At 41.2% G+C, this 20,574-nt stretch overlaps 1 protein-coding gene across 3 annotated transcripts in view; it reads left to right on the top strand.

Annotated features, from left to right (window-relative positions):
• The first annotated feature begins 3,274 nt into the window (after nucleotides 1-3,274).
• FEZ2 (fasciculation and elongation protein zeta 2) overlaps nucleotides 3,275-20,574 on the top strand; it is a 41,142-nt gene continuing 23,842 nt past the window's right edge. For all 3 annotated transcript variants that reach the window (XR_003611430.1, XM_028117218.1, XM_088026388.1), the window contains exons 1-5: nucleotides 3,275-3,552; nucleotides 7,585-7,693; nucleotides 13,693-13,809; nucleotides 15,658-15,799; nucleotides 16,762-17,030. Coding sequence is in view for 2 of the 3 variants with exons in the window: in XM_028117218.1 (XP_027973019.1) it covers nucleotides 3,299-3,552; nucleotides 7,585-7,693; nucleotides 13,693-13,809; nucleotides 15,658-15,799; nucleotides 16,762-17,030 (891 nt within the window). In the remaining variant the exon portion in view is untranslated. The remainder of the gene's footprint in view (nucleotides 3,553-7,584; nucleotides 7,694-13,692; nucleotides 13,810-15,657; nucleotides 15,800-16,761; nucleotides 17,031-20,574) is intronic.

Here is a 20,574-nt window from a genome sequence, read left to right as displayed (position 1 = left end):
AGTGCTCATCATGATAAATGTACTCTCAATCCCCTTCACTTATTTCAGCTATCGCCCTGCGCCTCTGATAACCATTAGTTTGTTCTCTGTAATTAAGAGTCCGCTTCTTGGTTTGTCTCTCTCTCTTTTTCCTTTGTTCATTTGTTTTGTTTTTTAAATTGCACATATGAGTGAAATCATATGGTATTTGTCTTTCTCCGATGGATCTATTTCACTTAGCATTATACTCTCTAGTTCCATCCATGTTGTTGCAAATGGTAAGATTTCATTCTTTTTTATTATGGAATAATATTCCATTGTATATATTACCACCTCTTCTTTATCCAGTCATCTATCCATGGATACTTGGGCTGCTTCCATAATCTGCTTATTGTAAATAATACTGCAATAAACATAGGGGTGCATATATCCTTTTGAATTAGTGTTTTTGTGTTTTGGGGGTAAATACCCAGTAGTGTCATTACTAGATCATAGGGTAGTTTTATTTTTAATTTTTTGAGGAGCCTCCACGCTGGTTTCCACCAGTAGTGTCATTACTAGATCATAGGGTAGTTTTATTTTTAATTTTTTGAGGAGCCTCCACGCTGGTTTCCACAGTGGCTATATCCATTTGCATTCCCACCAACAGGGCGAGAGGGTTCACTTTTTCTCCACATCCTTGCCCACACTTGTTATTTCTTATGTTTTTGATTTTAGCCATTCTGAGAGGTGTGAGGTGATAGTAGATCCATAACATTTTGATGAGGCTATTTTGATGCAGCAATACTGGGGCAGCTCTTTTGATGACAAGAAATTCTGACCACTCTTAAAAAAACAAAGAAAGAAAATCCTGTTACACTTACAGTTTTCAAAATGTAATACTAAGTGTAGAATAACCACCATCCCCACTCTTAGTCTCAGCCGTCACAACCCCATCACAACAAAATCTTCCTTCTCCAAAGACAGCAAAAGAAATTTTAAAGATTTTATTTATTTGAGAGAGAGAGAGCACACAAGCAGGGGGAAGGGCTTTTTTTTTTTTTAAGATTTTTTTTTTTATAGCAAACGAAATTTTAACATCTCTGGAAACAAAACCTTGGAGGGAGAAGAATAAAAAAGAAGGACCTGAGAAAATCCAACTCCAAAGAAGTAGGGCACTTCAATTTTAATGCTCATTCTTGTAGCACCCTCATCTTTGCAAATTTTGGGGGACTCTGGTTGATTCTGTGGAATATTTCTGGATGCTATGTTTCCCTTTCCTAAGCCTCTCGAGACTATGGAAAATTTGGGACCAATACCCTTATAAGAAATTTATATTAATAAGTGTACCGGAAAATAGAATGTAATGCATATGGGCAACATTAAATATGTAACAGGTGATCCAGGGATCAGACAAAAAGTAAAATCACTTACAGAACCAGTTTATCTCATCCAAATGTGACCCAAGCCACCTGGTTTCTCTTTGCAAACTCCCCTGAATTGTCTGCGTCTATTCCTTTCTATAGACTGGTGGAGCCTCTTGATGCCACCTGGTCTCCTGAATGCACCCTGTCGGTCTTCCCTGGTGTCACCTTCTGACTGTGTGTCATTGTGCTCAACAGAGCTTTCTTACTTTTTTCATTCATTTTACTCTCAATTCAATAAGAAGTGGACTTACTGTTATTGAAGGTTGGCACCTTTTTCTCTTTCCTTCACATTTTTTCCTGTGTGGGCCAGAGAGATTTCCCATCTCCACTGAATTTCTTCTCCTCAGAATGAGTCCCTCCGACTTAAGTCTTCAAATTAACAGTCTATTTTATTAATCTTGGATTACTTTGAAGTGAAGTTAATTCACATAATTGCATAAAATCCAGTTTCAATCAAACGGTAAAGTGGAAGAGATGATCAATAAGTTAGCAATTATTCAATAATTACCGTGGACAATGCATGAACTAATTTTAAATGTCTGATTTGGATCCACTTTTAAGGAGATGAGATGTTAAATAAACAAGGCACATCTGTACAGGGCAGTTCTAACAAGTGATTTAATAAAGCCACGCCTTTTTAGAAAAAAATTGTGGTTAAATATACATAGCATAAAAATGAGCATTTTAACAAATTTTAAGTATACTGTGGCATTAAGTACATCCGTGTGCAACTATCACCACCATCCAAGTCCAGAATTTTTTACCATCCCAAAATGAAACTCTGTACCCATGAAACACTAACTCCTCATTTCCCCCTCCCCCAGCCCCTGGCAACTCCATTCTACTTTCTGTCTCTGATTTTGACTACCTCATACAAGTGGAATTATACCGCATCTGTCCTTTCGTCTCTGGCTTCACTTAGCATGATGTCTACAAGGTTCATCCCAGTTTGTTGGTTTGCAACCCTCTTGGGAGCTTCCCAGATGTAATCTAAAATCAGCCTCCTTAGGGGGAGGGCAGGGAAAGAGCTAAGAAAGAGGGGGCCGCTCCAAGTTGGTAGACAGCAGTATTAATAAGCAAAGGGAACTTACATACATATGAGGCTTGCCTTTGGTGACAGCTAGACAAATAGGTCCCCACACCCACCTGCCAAATCTTAAAAGTTTATTAAGAGGTCTTAACTGGGTTCATTCATGGTATACTCTGCCGGTGTTCTCAACATACCATCTGAAGGCTATGTCCTTAGAGGAGCCTCTGGGAGCAGGAAAGGCAAGTTGAACTCCCATTCCAAGGAGAGGGGCGGGGGTGAAGAGACTTCCAGTGCCTGGGTCAAGCTCAGGGGTCAACTGGCAGTTACATCTTTTCAGTTACCTTCCCCAACGCTGTTCCAAGTGCTTTGCAAATATTAATTTACATAATTATTCATCTTTGTATGTTCCCCAGGGTCTAGAAGGTGCTTTCCGTGTATTAGATATAAAATATTTGTGGAACGAATTTCGGTAGGACTTAAGCATTTCCAAGTGATTCTGCTTGCTCTTCTGGTTGCAAAGTTACAAAAGGACCCGGTTTCTCCCGGGGGGCATAACTTCACACTAGGTTTCAAGTTTAAAAGAAACCCTCTATTTTAGACACATTTAGGCCAGTTTCCCACTAAGGGAAGCCATTCCTGAGTGACAGAGACTGTAGAAAGTGACTCAACGTAATTAAAGTTTTTCATTCTAAAGGGGCTGCAATCACCTATGACAAGACTCAGGAAAAGGGAAGACCCCGAGGCTGGGCTGCCCGTGCAGATCCACGTGGTAGGTGGACGGAGGAGGCGGGGCCCGAGGCGGGGCGGGGCCTGCGGGGCCTGCGGGGCGGGGCCTCTCGTGGGGCTTCTGGCGGGGCGGGGCGCGCCACTGCGCCGGGCGGCGATGGCGGCGGACGGGGACTGGCAGGAATTCTATGAGTTCCAGGAACCGGCCCGGAGCCTCCAGGACCAGGAGAACTGTAACGCGAGCCCCGAGGCCGGCGCAGGGCCGGACGGGGGAGGCGACGGCTTCCCGGCGCTGGCCTGCAGCTTGGAGGAGAAGCTGAGCCTGTGTTTCCGCCCCTCGGGTCCGGGCGCCGAGCCCCCGAGGGCGGCCGTGCGGCCCATCACCGAGTGCAGCCTCCTGCAGGGGGACGAGTGAGTGCGGGCCCGGCCGGGAGCGGGCGGGAGCCTCCCCTGCCCCTCGCGCGGCCCTCGTCCTGCCCTCTGGCCCTCTGTCTGCAGCCTCGGCGGGACTCGGGCCCCAGGCTCCTCCCCGCGCCCTCCTTCCGCCTCCTCCGGCTGGCGAGTCCCCGCCCTCTCTGCTCCCCCGCCGCGCTCCCTGGGGCTTTCGGCCTCTGGGCGTTCAGAGATTTAAATCCCCCCGCTCCCCTGCGCTCCACGCTTCCTCACCCTCCGCCACTGCCCTCCTCCTGCTCCCTAGAAACCGACCCAGGTTGGGTTCAGAGGGGAACCTCCTTCCACGGAGCAGGTAGTTAGATATAGAACCTCCTCGGGCACATGTGTAGCCACTCATTCATTCAACTAACATTTATTTAAGCGCTAAGTGCCAGAGGCTGCTTCGCGCTGGGAATACCAAGGTGACTGAACATACCCCTCTCACGTAGGGCACAACTTAGGATGGGGGCTGGATTTGTAAACAAATAATTTGTATGGGGGTAACAAATGCTCTCCTGGACATACGTGCGAAATATAGGAGATTTAAAAGGGTGTGTGGGAGAGCCAGGAAAGGCTTCACAGGGAAAGAAATGTGCAAACTGGATCCTGATGGATGAGTGGGAGTTTGCCTGGCAGATGAAGAAAGGTCTAGCATTGCAGCTCGCCCATATAGCACGTGCAAAGGTACCAACGCTGAAGCAGCATTTATGCCACAGGAATTTATTGGCGCCATCTGAGAGCCCAGGTGGAGTGCAAATCCCCACATAGGCCAAAAACAAAACAAAAAACCGAGAGAAAGGCTGTGGTTATTAATAGCAAGGATCTCCTAGTCTGGTGGGACAACGCATGTATGAACAGGTAGTTATTACAGAATCATCTAAGTGCAATGATAGGACATTCATAAGGAATTGTGCGAGCTGGGTAAGGGAGAGGCAGAGTTCCTGGGGGGGACACTTTATTTGATTATCATGAACCCCGGTTATAATTTGACTAAATAAGGGTTGTAATTATGTACCAGGGTGTCACCCCCAAAGGGTATTAAAAGGAATGGTGACAGTGAGGGAGCTGAGCATATTGTATAGGTTTGGGGAAAGAAGCCGTGGAGAAGCTGCTGGTACAAGGAGTGAAATAAACACTGTGGCCGTGGGTAGGGGATGGGTTTTTAGAGCCCTGATGGATTGCAGAGGTTAGAGGTTAGGAAAGGTTTCTTGCGAGATAGAGAAGGATCCATAGGCATAGAAAGGGCTTTCCAGCCTGATGGTCTCCTTTCCTCTGTGAACAAGGTAGGAAGCTTGAGAAGAGAGATTTGAGAATGAGGGCCATGCCTTAGTAGTGGTTCAGGCCTAGCTATTTTGGGGACCATATTGTCTCATTGGCGCCCGTCTGCAGTGTTCTGCCCAGTGTGGAGGGGAGAGTTTATGATTGGATTTTGTATACCCATGTATGTAGCTGGTAGCAAAAGATGACATTTTTGAATATATATATATATTCAGAGATTTATATACTCTGAATCATTGGGACTCAGGACAAATTCTGGATCATTACAGTGCATTTGGGTTTGGCAAGAGTAACTTCTCAGAATAGATTAGTGGTTTGTACACAAATGTTAAGGTTCCCTATTTTTGCTTTGCCTGTACTATCTAGAAAGTAGTTTATTTTAGTCTTTGCTTAAATCCTAGGTTGATGTAAAACTTAAAAAAATATTTTGTTACTCTTGATAATGGTTTTTAGTAGATGATATGTTGGTAGTAATGCATGATTCTTGATTTGGGAATGCGTAACAAGTCTCTTTCTCTCTTTTCAGGTGCCAGGGCTGGTCACTGCTCACTGTCCCTTTTCTGTTGCATACATCTCTCCATTGCTTGGTAGAGTCCATCCCTGCTCCTCTTAGTAGAGAGAGTTGAGAATTCTTTCGCTCAGATATTGCATTGGCTTAGGGCACATTATTTTAACTTCTGTGAGCCCCACTTTTGGTTAAATATGTTTAGTTTTGGTTAAATATGGATTGTACTTATTTGCTATGGTTTTGCTTTAGAAGGGTATCACATAGGATTCAATGTCACAGGACTTTGGCCTCTTTGGAAATAAGCTTTCCTGCTGGTCGTTTATGACTGCTTGTAATACTTTGTGATAAAGATAAAGGCAATTCGTGTATTGACTGGAGAATTCTAGAAATCTTTCACTTAATTCAGCCCTGTGTCCTTCCAACTATTATTGTTCTGACATTGGTGGAGCTAGAGGACTGTTAATTGTCCTTAACTTTCTTGGAAGATCAGATTCACCCACAGTCTCACCTACTGGGTGAAGTATTCCACTCGTCTTCTTGTTCCAGCCTCATTTAAGAAGAAGCAAACAAGCAGTCCCTAAAACCCTGTACCGTCTTCACCTACTAGAATATCCTACTCAAGTTCCTAACCAGGATTAGGTAGAGTTATTCAGTATCGGAAAGTCTTTTACCCAGGAAGGTGTGGGTCAGAAACTCAGCAAGTTTAGCAATCAGAGATGTTGCCTCCAGTTGGAGTGTTGTGGCATTGGAGAAGGTTGTGGTTCTAACAGAGAGGAGAATAGGAATGAACTATGCATATGGGAGATGTGCTGGGTAAACGAGCCAGTTTCCCAGAGCTTTTTGGGTTCATATTTTCATTGAGGCTAATGTGCATTCCAAAGCCAAACATCATTTTGGGATTTTATGTTTTTGGCAGTTATGGTCCCATTGCTTCTTCTCTTTAGCACCAGATCCCAAATTCATTAAATCAAGTATATTGCTTCTTTATTTTTAAGCTTGCAATCTTATTTTTATACCTCCAGTGGTCTTGTTTTTGTCTCTTAGTGGCTTACACATTTGGAAAAAAAACAAATCTGCTCAGTTATTTAATGGCTTATTCATGATTAGATATCTGCCATATATTTTAGTTTTTTTTTCTTATGACATCTGTGTATCTCTGCCCATTTAGTAGCTTATATATGTAGTGTTTAACTTACCCCAATTAAATTTCATCTCATTTATATCTCTGAAGTCATTTTTTAATACAATGTCATGTTTTATTATGCTGTTACTACTTGGGTATTAAATCTGAGTTTTGGTCATGAAGTTGGAGTTTGCTGTCCTTATCCAGTGTGGCTTGGGACTTTCCTCAAAACAGCTCATTTGAAATAATGCTTAAGAGTAATAGAGCTGGAAGGAATGTCTGTTACTCAAGCCTCACATTTTGTAGAAGGGCAGCTCTTACCTAGAGTGGTTAAGGAACGTGGCCAAAGACTCAGTGTTTGAAGAAGAAAGGAAAGGAGAGTCTGTGTTTCCTGAATTTAGTAAAGCACCCTTTCGTTTTACTCTGTTGCTTCCCCAAAATGCTGTTTGACAATAAGGAAGGGTGATTGCATTGGCTATAACTTCTGTGCATTTTATTGTGGACTCCCCTTTCTTTCTTCCTTCATTTTTATCTTAGTGCTTAGCGTATTACAAAATAGATATTAAACCCCAGTCTCACATTGAGACTGAATTCTTTCCCCAGGAAGGATAACACATTTTGGGTTAGAGAAAGATTATTCACCCTATGCAATGATCAATAAATAACTGTAAAACCCAGCATATGTAGTACCCACGTGGCTCTGGAAACATTACAGAAGCTCCTTGTATTTTAGTTTCCTCCTCTGTGAATTGGGGATAATAATGGCTCTTCATAATAATTGTTTTCGAGGATTAAATGAGTTAATGTATGTAAATTGCTTCGGACGATGCCTGGCACCCAGTATTGTGGAAATGTGAGCTGTTGACTTTGAGAGAGTTTTTTATACCACTGCATTTTCCACAGCACTTCTTGTCAGCCCAATGATATTGTTGTTTAGTCTTCTTCAAGGGGCTCTTCTTTGTTGGTATTTTTCTGGAAAACAGGAGGCCCTCCATTGTTTTGCTTTGACATTTTTTGTTCTTTCACAATAGTTTTGGTATTTGTTTAACAAAAGACATGTGGGATGTTAACTTTCATTGATTGTAGGTTTCTTCTTTTCAAGGATTTGGAATGCCCTGACAGATAATTATGGAAACGTAATGCCTGTGGACTGGAAATCATCCCATACCAGGACCTTGCATTTGCTTACACTGAACCTCTCAGAAAAAGCGGTAAGTTAGGAATTGAGCGAATTGTTTCCGAATAACTGATTCTGATAATAGGACTAAAAAATAACCTTTCTATTTAACACAGATTCACTGGGTTGCCTTTTCTTTCCAAGTTTATAGCCATTGGTGTGGCTCTCTCTTGCCATCCTGGGTCTACTGCCGTCAACTTGCTAGCACTTTCCTCCAGTTCTTCCCAAGCACACACTTGCTTTTGTATGTTTAGCCAAATCTTCATCACCTGTATATGAACACCAAGGATCAGCTTTTTTTTTTTTTTTTGAGCTTAACTAGCACAATTTTGGTGTGCTGAGAAAACTGGGTAATATATTGAGCATCTGGAAAAACAATATCGAGTTAACGTTCTGATGAATTTAAGGACTTGCTGGACATGGCATGTTTTCTGAAGACTGTGGGTTCCTGTGAGTATTGGAGAACCTTTAAAAGACCTTAGAGTTCTTGGCTACCTGTTTGAGGCTGCTGGGGATTCCTTGGGATTGTAAAGTGAAGGTGCCTTGGGTAAGAAGTGTGAGCACAGGGTGATGGGACAGCCGGGGTGGGGGTGGGGAGGAAATAGAAGAGGGAAGGTCATTGTTTTAAATGGAAAAGCAGTGTTAGGTTTATCTAAAGGTGACAAGAAACAGCCAAGGTATCTAAGTTTCAGGGGCTGTTTAAGTTCCTTATCATATAACAATGTAAACTCATGCCAGACCTTTTGGCATGCTCCGTGTTTCATTAAGTGTATTTGTGTAATTGAGAGTATAATGCATTGGGGCTGTCAGTATGTTAAATAGTATTGTTAATGTTTTGTGAAAACAATTTTCTCAAATATATGACTCAGGACAGCCTGCTGCCTATTATTTTCTAGTAAAATACAGAGTTCTGTCTGTATTTGCCAGTAATCGAGTAGATAGAGAAATCTTACTGTATATAATTATTATTACATTATTATTAACCCCACTAAGCTCTTCTGCTGACTGACCTGGCATACGTTTCGTGAAAAGGAATAAAACAACATATGTTATGCTCTGTCTTCTGTTTATTTAGACCCTAGCCTATCATTTTGGGCTTGGTTCAAGTTTCCCTTCCTCTCTGAAGCTTCCTATTACTGTTTTAGCCTTTGCTGATCTCATGGAATTATACAATTTTAGAGTTGGAAGCGACTTTAAAGGACACTTAATCCAGCCTCTCCCTTGGGGGGAGTCCCCATCTGCAGCCTCTCTGACAGATGGCCATGTAGCCATGGCCTCAATCCCTGTGTGGCAGGAAAATGCAGCTTTCTTTGTGGGAATTGGTTACACTGGTGGGGGTGTGAAAATCTTCAAGGACTTATCTGTCCCCCAGAATTTAGCCCCGTTGTCTCTGGGGTACTGGTCCCCACAGCACTTTGTCCATGTCTCAAACCATTATTTTGTTCTCTTACTAATCCTATGTTTCAGCGTCTGTCATTAGATTGTGGTTTGCTGGTAGCAAATCTTTTTAGTCTTTTTAGTAACTGCCACTGTGCCTGGCACATAGTGAGTACTAAGATAAGTGTTTGTTGAGTGAATGAATGAATAATCTTCTTGTCATTGAGACCCTAAGGTTAGAAAACATGACAGAAAGTTCTTTTTTAAAAAATAGGTATTTTCTGTATTATTTAATATAGTGCTAAATCCATGATAGCCAGTCAGTGAGTTTTTGTCTGACATATTAAAAAATAGCATAGAAGAGATCCTTTCAGGGTTTCAAATTGAAGTGCATTAGCAACATGAATGGGACACTAATTTAGTTTCACATTGAATAAAATGTGTATCTTGTATTGTTCTTAGATTGCATCTTGGGAAATCCCTCCCTTTTTCTGCCTTCTGATTGTTTTCAATGCTAGAGTAACAGTATGGCCAAGGGCAGTGATTAGTAATGACTTGGAGCTTAGTACTAGTAACTGATCTTAATTATAAAAGCCTTATCTAGAAAACTCAGCAGATTAAAGTGGACAAGTGGTCATCCATCTGTCATCTACCTATCGTGACACAACTACCCAGGTGATGAGTAAGAACTGAAATTAGACCTCTATTCCTCAGGAAGGAGTAACTGCACATTAAGTTCCTGAAGAACAAGGAACTGTGTAAGAAGTGACCTTCTCATTCTATTAGCATATTATTACATTTTTTTTTAAACCTGAGTTATTTTATTTAGCGTTGCTTATTCTGAGCTCTAGTCTTTCCATAACTGAATTATGTTGAATTTGCCTTTGAAAGCATCTTTTAGGTTATTCCATCTATAAAATAGGATCTATAGGAAATTTTTTCTTTTTTTTTTTTTTTAAAGATTTTATTTTTTGAGAGAGAGAGACCACAAGCACAGGGAGTGGCAGGCAGAGGGAGAGGGAGAAGCAGGCTCCCCACTGAGCATGGAGCCCGATGTAGGGCTCCATCCCAGGACTCTGGGATCACAACCTGAGCCGAAGGCAGCTGCTTAACTGACCGAGCCACCCAGGCGCCCTTGGAAATTTTTTTCCTGATGAAGGGAGAAAACATTTCTTTTGCATTAGGATGAGAAAAACATTCAGGAAAACCACCATTTGCCACATTTCAGCTTTTAATTTTTCTTTCCTTGAGGTTCAAGATGGCACATTTCTAAATTTGATGAGTCTTTCTACAGTAAGGCAACTAGTACATTCCAGATTCTTACATAGGCACATTTTTTCCCCTTGAAGCAGCTTCAGTTTCAGACAGGTCAATAGAACCACCAGTTCTTTATCTAACCTGACACAGGAAGGAGTGATGGGAATGCTTGGCAAAGAGAAGACACACTGATGCCGAAGTGGGAGAATGAATGATGATACCCATGACAGCCAGGGTTAGTTTTCAAAGCCGAAAGGGATTCCAGCCCTTAACATATGCCATTTCTGTGGGGAGTGGACTTGGCTCAGTCCCTAGAAAGATGATCTGGGGTCATTATTTTTGTTGTTATGGAAATTTATTCTAATGGTTTACTGGTATCACGCATGTGTTTTGGCCATAGCTATAAAAACTATTCTAAATCCAGTGCCATTTTTGAATATGCTCATATAGTAGAAGGCTTGTAAATCACATTGTCTTAGGAACATCTCCTGTGCCGGCTTCTTCCTCCTACCATGAGTGTTTTCTCAAGGACGGGGACTTTGTTTTATGCACCTTTTTATCTTCAAGAGCAGAGGCAGGAAGAAGATAGTATCTTCCTTAGGAGTCATTTTAAAATGAAAACTTTGATTTGTCTGTAAGGGGGAAAATAAATCTATGGTCCTCCAACTACAATGAAGATTGATTTTGGGAAGTGTTGAAATTTAAGGATCTGTGAAGATCATTGCTAGGTCTATCCCCATCATCCACACATCCTTATAACTAGATTGTGGGACTTTCCATCCCTACTTCTATAAACTTGAAGTCAAACATTTTCTCTCAACAAGAGCCTAAGCGCTTGATCTTTCACGTTCCTTATTAAAGGATAACTGCATCGGTTTACAAGGTACTAGGCCTAGTACAGGACTTAGCATGAAAAAGCAGCCTCTGCCCTCCCTACCCCATCCTGAACACTGCTTTCCGCTTACTGGGGGCAGCCACTTTCAATTCCTTGAACTGTTTCTTCTGACAGGTAACATGCTCTCATCATTTTACTTAATTTTTTTTCAACTTTAGAATTTATCCACTTGCTTTCCACCCAGAGGGTGAGGGTTTAGGTCTCTCTCAGTCCTCCTTCCAACCCTCAACAGCATAACCCTCACGAACACTTTCCCTTCCCTGTCCTCCCAATATAATTATATAAAAATATTTGGTTAAATTAATCTTCATCACTTATATTGACTGTTTAAATGTTCACAGTTGACCCCTTTCGGTACATCATGAGTAAATTTCCTCTTGTAATTTTTTTGTTTTTTTTTTCCTTAGGGTAATAATCATTGCCTTTTTGTGGTTCATTTAAGCTATCACTAGTTCATAAATTCAGCCTCCACAGAGCCATAAAACTCATTTTAGTAAGTGACATGCACCAGAGAATCTGTTAGTGTCTCTGCCTCTGTTTCTCGGGTGCTTTTCTTGAAAAGTTTAGTACTTCTCGTGCAGTAACAGTGGTCATCTGAACTGTTTACTCTCCAGGTGAGCTTCACAGCCATCATTGTGTGATCTTTACTTCACCATCATTGTAAGAATTCCCCCACTTCTTTCCTGTATTAAGATCCCAGGCCTGCTTCCTTTCTGGTTTTCCTCCTGGTTTTAATGGAACTTATTCTGCAGTAGCTTTCTGAGAAAGAGTGTATGAGGTTAACTACTTTGAGATAGGATTCTAGGCTGAAATTTATTGAAACATGGAAAAACATTGATTTTTCTTCTCATCTCTTTTGTTGCTGTAGAGAGTTCAAAAGACATTTTGATTCTTGATCCTTTTAATGTGATGGTTTTTTTTTCTCTGGAAGCTTTTAGATTTTTTTCAAACTGTTCTGAAAGTCCAGAATGATACACTGAAGGCCATGTCCAGGCCTTTCCTAGGCTGGTCGCGCAGTGAAGACTAGACTGAGGAGGTGTGTCATCCCTGAGTTACAACATGGATGCATGTTGTGGTAGGAGCCCTGATGTGGCTCCCCTCCCAGCCTGACATTCTGAAAGGCAGCATGCCAGTGGTCCCTTGCCCTTCTCACTCTGTGGGTTGTATTCACCATTACACTTTAGATGCTCCTGCATGAGGAACTAGGGAGGCAGTAGGGACCTACATCCCCTCAATTGTGTCTTCAATTTTACGTGTATCCTCTGCACTGGCAAGTAAAATAATTTTTTCAGGTAAAATATTATTCTTTAGATTATATACTACCTCAGGGAAATGCATGGTTGCCTCTTACCTAGCTCCTTGTTGCCCATTTATTCTTCAGGAACTCCTTTCTGAAGACAAGAGCTTTAGTTTTAGTTCTGTTCATCATCTGAATCGTCATGTCATGGTAGGTAGATGATAGGTACATGATCACTTGTCCATTTTCAGCTGCTGTGTTTTTCAGATATGGCTTTGCAGTTAGGACTAGTACTAAATTCTTGGTCATGATTATTGGTGTGGGCAGGTTAAGGGACACCGGCTAGGTAGGCATGGTGTGATAACCCAGGGCTGGCAACAGCAAGCAGTAGCACCCCTGGGCACGAAGAGGTAAGGAGAGGAAGAAGTTACCAGAACCTAGAGAGAGTAGCTGTGGGGGAGAGGTCTGCGTGACAAGATCTGCTGCTTTTTGGTAGTCTGGCTGGGGGGGGGGACAGTGGGATGACTGTCTGGCTCTCACCCTCCCACCTTCCAGTGTCCTGCTAGTGTCTGCCAGTGGTTTTTAACCCAACTGGAAGCCAGAAGTCAAGGGCATCCTTTGATTTAGTCCATAAAGTTCAGCCTCCTGAGGCCCAGAGCAGGGTGGAAAATGGCAGTGAGGCAAATGGAAACCTCCAGCACAGTTAGATTGAAAGATGTTCTTGGAACCTGCAGAGATTTTATTTTTGGAAGAAGAGATGTTCACCTGTAAGGCAAAGTGTTACTCTCGTGGACAGTGCCAGGGAGTCGAATCCTAAGCTTTTAATCCTGAATATTAGAAGTTAGTTTGGAAGTAACTAACTTTATGTTATCTGTGGAATTTAACATATACCAATCTTACTATTAGATTGTGAGCTAAGTAACATTTGCTGCTAAACCCGCCCATTACCTCCCTCCCTGTCTCCCATAATTCCTTATGACTTCCTAACCAATACTGTATATGACACTCTTCCCCAGGGAAAAGCAGCTGAGTGTGTGTCGGTATTGGGCATTAGGGGATGCGTGCGGCACCTCGGCAATTTCCTATTTATTTTCCATTCCCCCCCCTTGTGTTTGAGATGAATATGTAAAGCCCTTCACACACTGCTGGGCACGGAGTGATCGTAATCATCTCTCCCTTTCAAGGGAAGACTCTTCTTTACCCAGACACTGTGACTTTGTTGTGATCAGAATGTCCTGCTTTTAACAGTGGGTTATTTTGCTTTTAGATAAGTGACAGTTTGCTCTTTGATACATCAGATGATGAGGAGCTGCGAGAACAGCTGGATATGCATTCAATCATCGTCTCCTGCGTTAATGAAGAGCCCCTCTTCACTGCAGATCAGGTATAGAGGAGACATTGGTCCAGGAAAGAAAAAGGGAACCTCAAGCTGAAAAACAGTTTCTTACTGTGGCAATAAGTGAGGGGTTGTTGGAATTTACTTATTTTTACTGCATTTTCTGTTTATGTAGGCTTATCAGTTAACTCCTCCACTGAGAAAAGAAGGTATATGTAATCTGAAGCAGACGGGATTATGTTAGTTGGGAAGATTTTTCAATATAGGCACTTTCCCAGTATAGGCCTTGTTAAAACAGTAACAGCAAGTTACTAAGGGAGGGTTATTGCTTCTACTGAAATCATAAAAAATACTGTGAATTTTGTACGTTTTTTTAGAGTTAGCAAGACATGGCAAACTATACTGTATCTGCGGAAATTACCTACTCTCTCTAAAAACCTGTGTAAAAATTATTAGCACTTACTAGAAGTACATATTATGCGCCCAGAAAGGAGTGAGCTTTATTCCTGTGGAATGCTCTAACAATGTCAGCCCTGTATTCATTTAAACCACTTGAATCAGCTTTCTCATTGTCTGAATACTCTTCCCACTTGTGTTGTCAAAATGTGGTGCAAGAACTTCTTCCTGAAATAACATGCTCCGCAGCTACTCTGACTGAACACTCCCACATTAAATTTTTAGGCTGGAAGGATGAGGTCAGTAAAGAGATAAGTTATGGCAAGGCCGGGAGGAGTCTGTTAAACATGTGCCATGTTGATGCTCCTTCGTCATATTTGTGGTTGGATTATTCCAGGCCTGGAAAGAGTGCAGTGCTTAAAATGCCAGATAATGGGGTAGAGGGCTGTGGGAGGTGGAGCATGGTATCCCAGGGAAGTACGTGACCCTGAGATCCGTTGTCTCCTCAGTGATCTGTCTGCCTGAATGCCATAAGCCGTTCCTGCTCCCAAGACTTAGTGAAGTAGACTCTTCTTCTTCTCCAGTGTTTCATTGTGCTTTTTTACAACGCCCATTTGAGAAAATCTGCTTACTAATTAACATAATCCCCGCCTCCCTCAGATTTACTCTTCTTTTTCCTCAGTACAAGTATTACAGCAACCTCTTAAGCTTGCTGATTCATCCTGTATTTTTTTCTAATAGTTTTTTTTTAAACTCTTAGATCTCTTTTTTCTAACTGTTGAGTAATTTTTCTAGTTTTAAGTTCTCACTGACTTCTGTATCCTTCTCAACTTTTCAGTGTAGAGCAGGGCAAGATACTATCATAAGATTCGAGCAGTGTTGCACATGACCGTAGATCATTGGTTGAAAGACAGAGACTTCTGAAATTCCTGTGCAGCTTTTTTTTTTCTCTTTTAAGCTTCTACACTTCAAGTAATTTTTGAGTATTTCTTAATCTTCCATTGAGTTAATACATGAAATTCTTTTTCTGCTGTTAAAGGAAAATTTTGCTGCCGTAGAGGTAATTTTTTGCTTTACGTATCAATTTTTTATACTGTTCTGTTTTTTAAATTTATGTCAGTTTGATGAAGTGCTTTTGCTTTCTTTTGACTATAACTATGATCTGGTTCTAACACATCTGCAGTAAATTATATGTGTGTTTTTGTACCGTTTCTCAGACATTGCAAGATCTGATGGGGCTTACTGAATCATGATGGACATTAAATCATACTCTGTTTAATTTTGTGCTTAGCATATTGTAATTTTTTTTTTTTTTTGATAAACCATGTTCATTCTTACAAGCAAAATTTTGATTATTCGGAGCACCAGCTCCTCCTGCACACCGCTGGTTAGTGGAGAATTTAGTGCATTTCTACTCTGGTTGCTTCAGGTGAGCACAGTGTGCAGATAGATTGTTTTCCCAAGTGCCTCTGAGTAACAGTAGTATGTATATTTTGGAAGGTTATCGAAGAAATTGAAGAAATGATGCAGGAATCTCCAGACCCAGAAGATGATGAAACGCCCACCCAGTCAGATCGGCTGTCAATGCTGTCCCAGGAAATCCAGACTCTTCAGAGGTCCAGCACAAGCAGTTATGAAGAGAGTAAGACACCCTCCTTAAATCCAGGCTCTTCATACTTCCTGTGTATCTCAGACCATCTCCAGAAAGCTCTGACTCTTAGAGGCTGTGATACACACCCTTCTTCAGCCCTCTAGCAATGTTTGGGCGTATTTTTATCATTGCTCAGGGACTTTGTCATATTCACCTTTGAATCCTGTATTAGATGGCTTGGGCTGCTCTAACAAAGTCCCACATGTCCAGGGCTTAAACAACAGGAATTTAATGTCTCAGGGGTCTGGAGGCTAGAAGTTCAAGATCAAGGTGTGGGCAGGTTTGGTTTCCTCTGGGGCCTCTCTCCTTAGCTTGTAGATGGCGGGCTTCTCTGTCGTCACATGGCCTTCCCTCTGTGTGCGTCTCTGCCCTAATCTTGTCATTTTGTAAGACACCACTCATACTGGGTGAGGGCTTCAGTGATGTCCTAGCTTCACTCACGTGAGAAGTGCTGAGAAAAAACTGAAAGTGGGTTTCAGGGAATAGTCTTTCCTTTCATCTTCCCAGTCTTCAAAAAAATTCACACATTGGGGCACATGTGATCAAGTATGTATTTAGTTTAATTTTTCCAATTCAACTTCTGTCTTCTGAAGTGTGCTAGAACCCTGCTAAATTGCGTGCAGTTTCTTGTCAGCAGGTAGTTTCTGTACTCTCCCTCGGCTTTTGTGTTTGTTCTTTTCCTTGTACGAGCTTTTTTCCGTCTTGACTGGAGTGCTGTTCGTGGGATGATTGAGTTAGACAAGTAAAGAATGTTGTTACACTTCTCAGCCTTTTGAGAAGTAAGTTGCCCACCTACCTCTGCTCAGACCTGCCCACCAGAAGTTTTAGGATTACAAGAAGATCTCCCACAGTTTAATTGTTTAGAATATGATCTTCGCTCTTTTGGCGTAAAACACCACTCTCTTGAAACGCTTTTCATCTTAGTATCTGCTGTGCTTTGCTTTTGGTCACAGGAGTGAAAAGGCTCTCAGTCTCTGAATTAAATGAGCTACTGGAAGAAATTGAGACTGCCATCAAGGAGTTCTCTGAAGAGCTGGTGCAGCAGTTGGCCCTGCGAGACGAACTGGAGTTTGAAAAGGAAGTGAAAAATAGCTTTATTTCTGTTCTCATTGAAGTGCAAAACAAACAGAAAGAGCACAAAGAAACAGCCAAGAAGAAAAAGAAACTCAAGAACGGCAGCTCTCAGAACGGGAAGAATGAGAGAGGTCACATGCCTGGCACAGTAAGTGGTGTTTGCGGGAGTCCTGGCGGGCCGGGAGCTGCTCCTGTGGTGGTCCCAGGGCCCCGGGCCGGCGGCAGGCCCTCGCTCCCAGCGCCTGCGTGTGCGGGCGTGCTTCTCGTGCTTCTCACGGGGGCACACGTGGGGCTCTGCTCAAGGAGACCACTTTGCTCAGCTCTTGCAGAAAGGTGTTTTCTTGGTGAGCATATAATGGTTTTCCAAGTAATTCCATACTGAGATGTTTAGGAGGGAAGTCAGTAGAAGGAAGGCAGGGGAATAAAGAAGGAGGGTATCTTAAAGGTGACCGTTTCAATACAGCAAAGTGTTAATAGTGGTTATTTATGTTTGGCTCGTGGGTTTACGAATCGTATTATTTTCTTGTTTTTGCTTCTCTTGTATGAGTTGTATAATAAAAAGTTAAAAGGGGGTGCATTTAAAGGTAGCTGAACTGTGCTGAGCCTAAAATCACAGACTGATTTGTAATCAGCTTCCTCCTGATTTATCAACCAAGTTGGAATATGAAGGCATTTGAGGCAGTTATGTGATATCAGCCATTTGCCCTTGTATTTGGCAGATGAGAATATTTCTAACTGGTGAAAAAAAGTTTAGAATATGTGAATCTTTGACTCTTCATATGAGATTTCTTGTTTTCTACCTTTTCACTTTTCTTAAGTGGCCCTATTTCGTGTGATTAAACTCCATCATAAACATTAACTAATTATACGAGATGTATTTATTTATGGGTTTTAGAGCCATTTCATTTTTCTTTGATCAGTTGAGACCTTCTATATTGCCACCTTCATTTTGTTTGTATGTGAAGAAATGTTGATTTTATTTTTTTGGAATATAATCGTTGGGCAAAGGGATCCATTTTTCTAAAAGGAAGGTCCCTGATTTTGATAACATGGTAATACAAATTACCACAAACTAGCTATTATGGTTTGTAATAATGTAAGTTCTGTCTTTGATTAAGTCTCAATTTATTTTTTCTAAGGAATACTTATCAGAGAAATGGTTCTCATTAACCAGACTCTGCTGGAACCCAGGGAAGAGAATGCAGTTCTAGGTTGCTGGGTCACCAATGAGCGGTTGATACAAACAAAAAGAATCTCCCCATTTAGCCTAGTCATTGTCTGCTTTTGGCCTGTGAGTAAATGGACATTTTTTTAGTGTAAAGTCCGTTCGTTTGTTGAAAGGACATAGCTCATAAACTGATTTTGAAAAAGTTCTCAGATAATGTGGTACAAAATATTTTTGAGAAATGGTAGTATTGATTGAAGAGGTGTTAATTAGTCGCTTCTAGTGACTACTCTGGAAAAGCAAAAAAAAACCCCAAACACCCAAAAACATTTGTTTGAAGATACAACGCTGGAAAGTTTGCTTTAAATTTCTGGAGCAAAATTTGTATATCATATTTTTTTAAAAATTGCACCTTTTAAATTGCCCTGTTATTCAAGCGTGATTAAACAAAGTACCTAGTTAAAAAGTCATAGCATGGTTGGTAATTTCTCTCTGTCCGCTTTTAAGAATTACATGTAAACCCTCCATTTATTAGTGTTAACACTTGGCTGAGGGAAATAAATTTATCCCGAGAGGGGTATAAAGCCTCCTTTTTGTAACTCCCATATGAAAAGTGCTAGAGTGGATTCACGGTGAAATGGTACATGGCATTTATATTGAGAAATGGATTTGGCAAGGCAACATTTAGATCTTACTCAAACCTTTACGAGTCTTGAAATTCATAGTCAATTTTTTCACAGTATATGGACCTGTGAAGTTGCTTCTCGAGTCCTGATCTACTATTAGTAACAAAACCTTTTAATCAGGTTACTGATGGCATTGCTAAGCTTGTGGTACTGGTTCCCTCTATAAGCTGGAAAAAGACCATCCCATCTGTGACACAAGGAGTCTGAAATCTGTGATTCTGAAAAGAGTGGTAGGTGGCTCAAAAGAACCCTAAAGTGAAACGGCCAATTGGATAAACAGATTGCAAAAGATATTACCTTGTTAGACGTTTTACGTAACATGCAGTTTGGGCAAGTCCTATCCCTCTGAGTTAGCTATCATCAGTGATACAAATGTCTAAAAATTGGTGACCTTCTTACAGAGATCATGCTTTATCTGTTTTCTAATAACATTAGTCACTTTTTTCTTTTTACCTTGAATATTTTTGTTTTATTAGCAGGACTTGGTTTTCTTTCCTTAAGCACGGAATAGCTTCCTTCCATTTTTCCTTAAACGTGTTTCATTGAAACAAAACATCCATTTGTAGTTGGTCTAACGCTTTATCCATATTTGCTAGCTCTTCTCTTTGGTCCAAAGACACTATAAAGAAATACCTGGGTGGGAATAGAACAAAGTTAAACTCTTTTGGTGTTAATTTTGGAGACTTATTGTTTCAAACATTTTCTGTAGTGAAAAAAAGAATTGGGGGCTTAGGGATGCTATTTAGAGCATTAGATGGTTTTGGGGGGCATGGAAATACTATTAAATATTAAAGTATTGAGTATCTTATACAAGTGAAATGTTATGTTGATTTGTTTTAATTTCTAAAATCTGCTACATGTTGGCTAAGATAAAGCAATATATATTCATTCAGCAGATCCTTGCAGGGTGTGTCTTCCTTGTGCCAGGCACTGTTGAAGATACAGTGGCAAATAAAGCAGACAAGGCCCATGGCCTCTTGGGGTTTAATAATGAGGGAGACAGGCAATAAACAAAGAAAGAATGACTAGGCAATTAATTTCTGATAGTAACAAATGCCACCAAGACAATAAAAGCCTGGGTAAGGTGGTTGATAGTGCTGTTGGGAAGCTGTTTTTGATAGAGTGGTCACTATGTCACTGCTCCTTCTGATGAGCAAGGTAGGCTGTCTTGTCTTTTTCCAGTTCTCTGGAGGAGAGGTTAGAGGAGTAGATCTTCTCTTTGGGAAATGAGACTCAAGAGAGCAGAAAACTTTATATCTCTTCTGTCCTGTTGTTCAGCATCAGGAGAAAGAGACGGGTGTGAGTGGAGTTTGGAATGGTTGATGGGTACTGTCTGTTAATCACTGTGGTGATCTGGATGCATTTTTTTGAACTGACCATGCTGTTTTGGGCCTTGGTGCTTTTATATATGCCACTCCCTTTTCTGGGGTGGCCCTCTGTTCCTACTTTTCCCAGTACATTTGGGAGATTTTTTTCATTTTTTAATTTGACCTTCAAAATCCTGGACAGGCGTTGTCTTCCTTTTTTAGAACCTTCCTCGATGACTCTTCTTCCAATGCAGAATTGACTGCTCTCTCCTTCTTTTGGGGTATTATTCCTCTTGACTATTTCTGTTGGCACTGTCACACTGTATTGTAGTTTTTTGTTTTCATGTCTGTCTGTCATGGGTCTCTAAGGATAGGAAATATCACTTTATCTTTATATCCTTAGGTATAACATTAGGTACTAACAAATTTCTACTAATAAATGTGTGAAAGAAATAAACTTGCAAATCTGTATTTCTGCCTAGGGTCTTTCTGTCAGGTGCCAAGCCCTCGGAGACCGAGGAGCCTGTTGATTAA

Source organism: Eumetopias jubatus, unplaced genomic scaffold (genome assembly GCF_037043125.1).
Source record: "Eumetopias jubatus isolate StellerSeaLion01/CBP00866 unplaced genomic scaffold, mEumJub1_p1.0 scaffold_9, whole genome shotgun sequence".
NCBI lineage: Eukaryota > Metazoa > Chordata > Mammalia > Carnivora > Otariidae > Eumetopias > Eumetopias jubatus.
The sequence above is the reverse complement of the archived record's forward strand: the minus strand, read 5'-3'. Positions and strand labels throughout refer to the sequence as shown.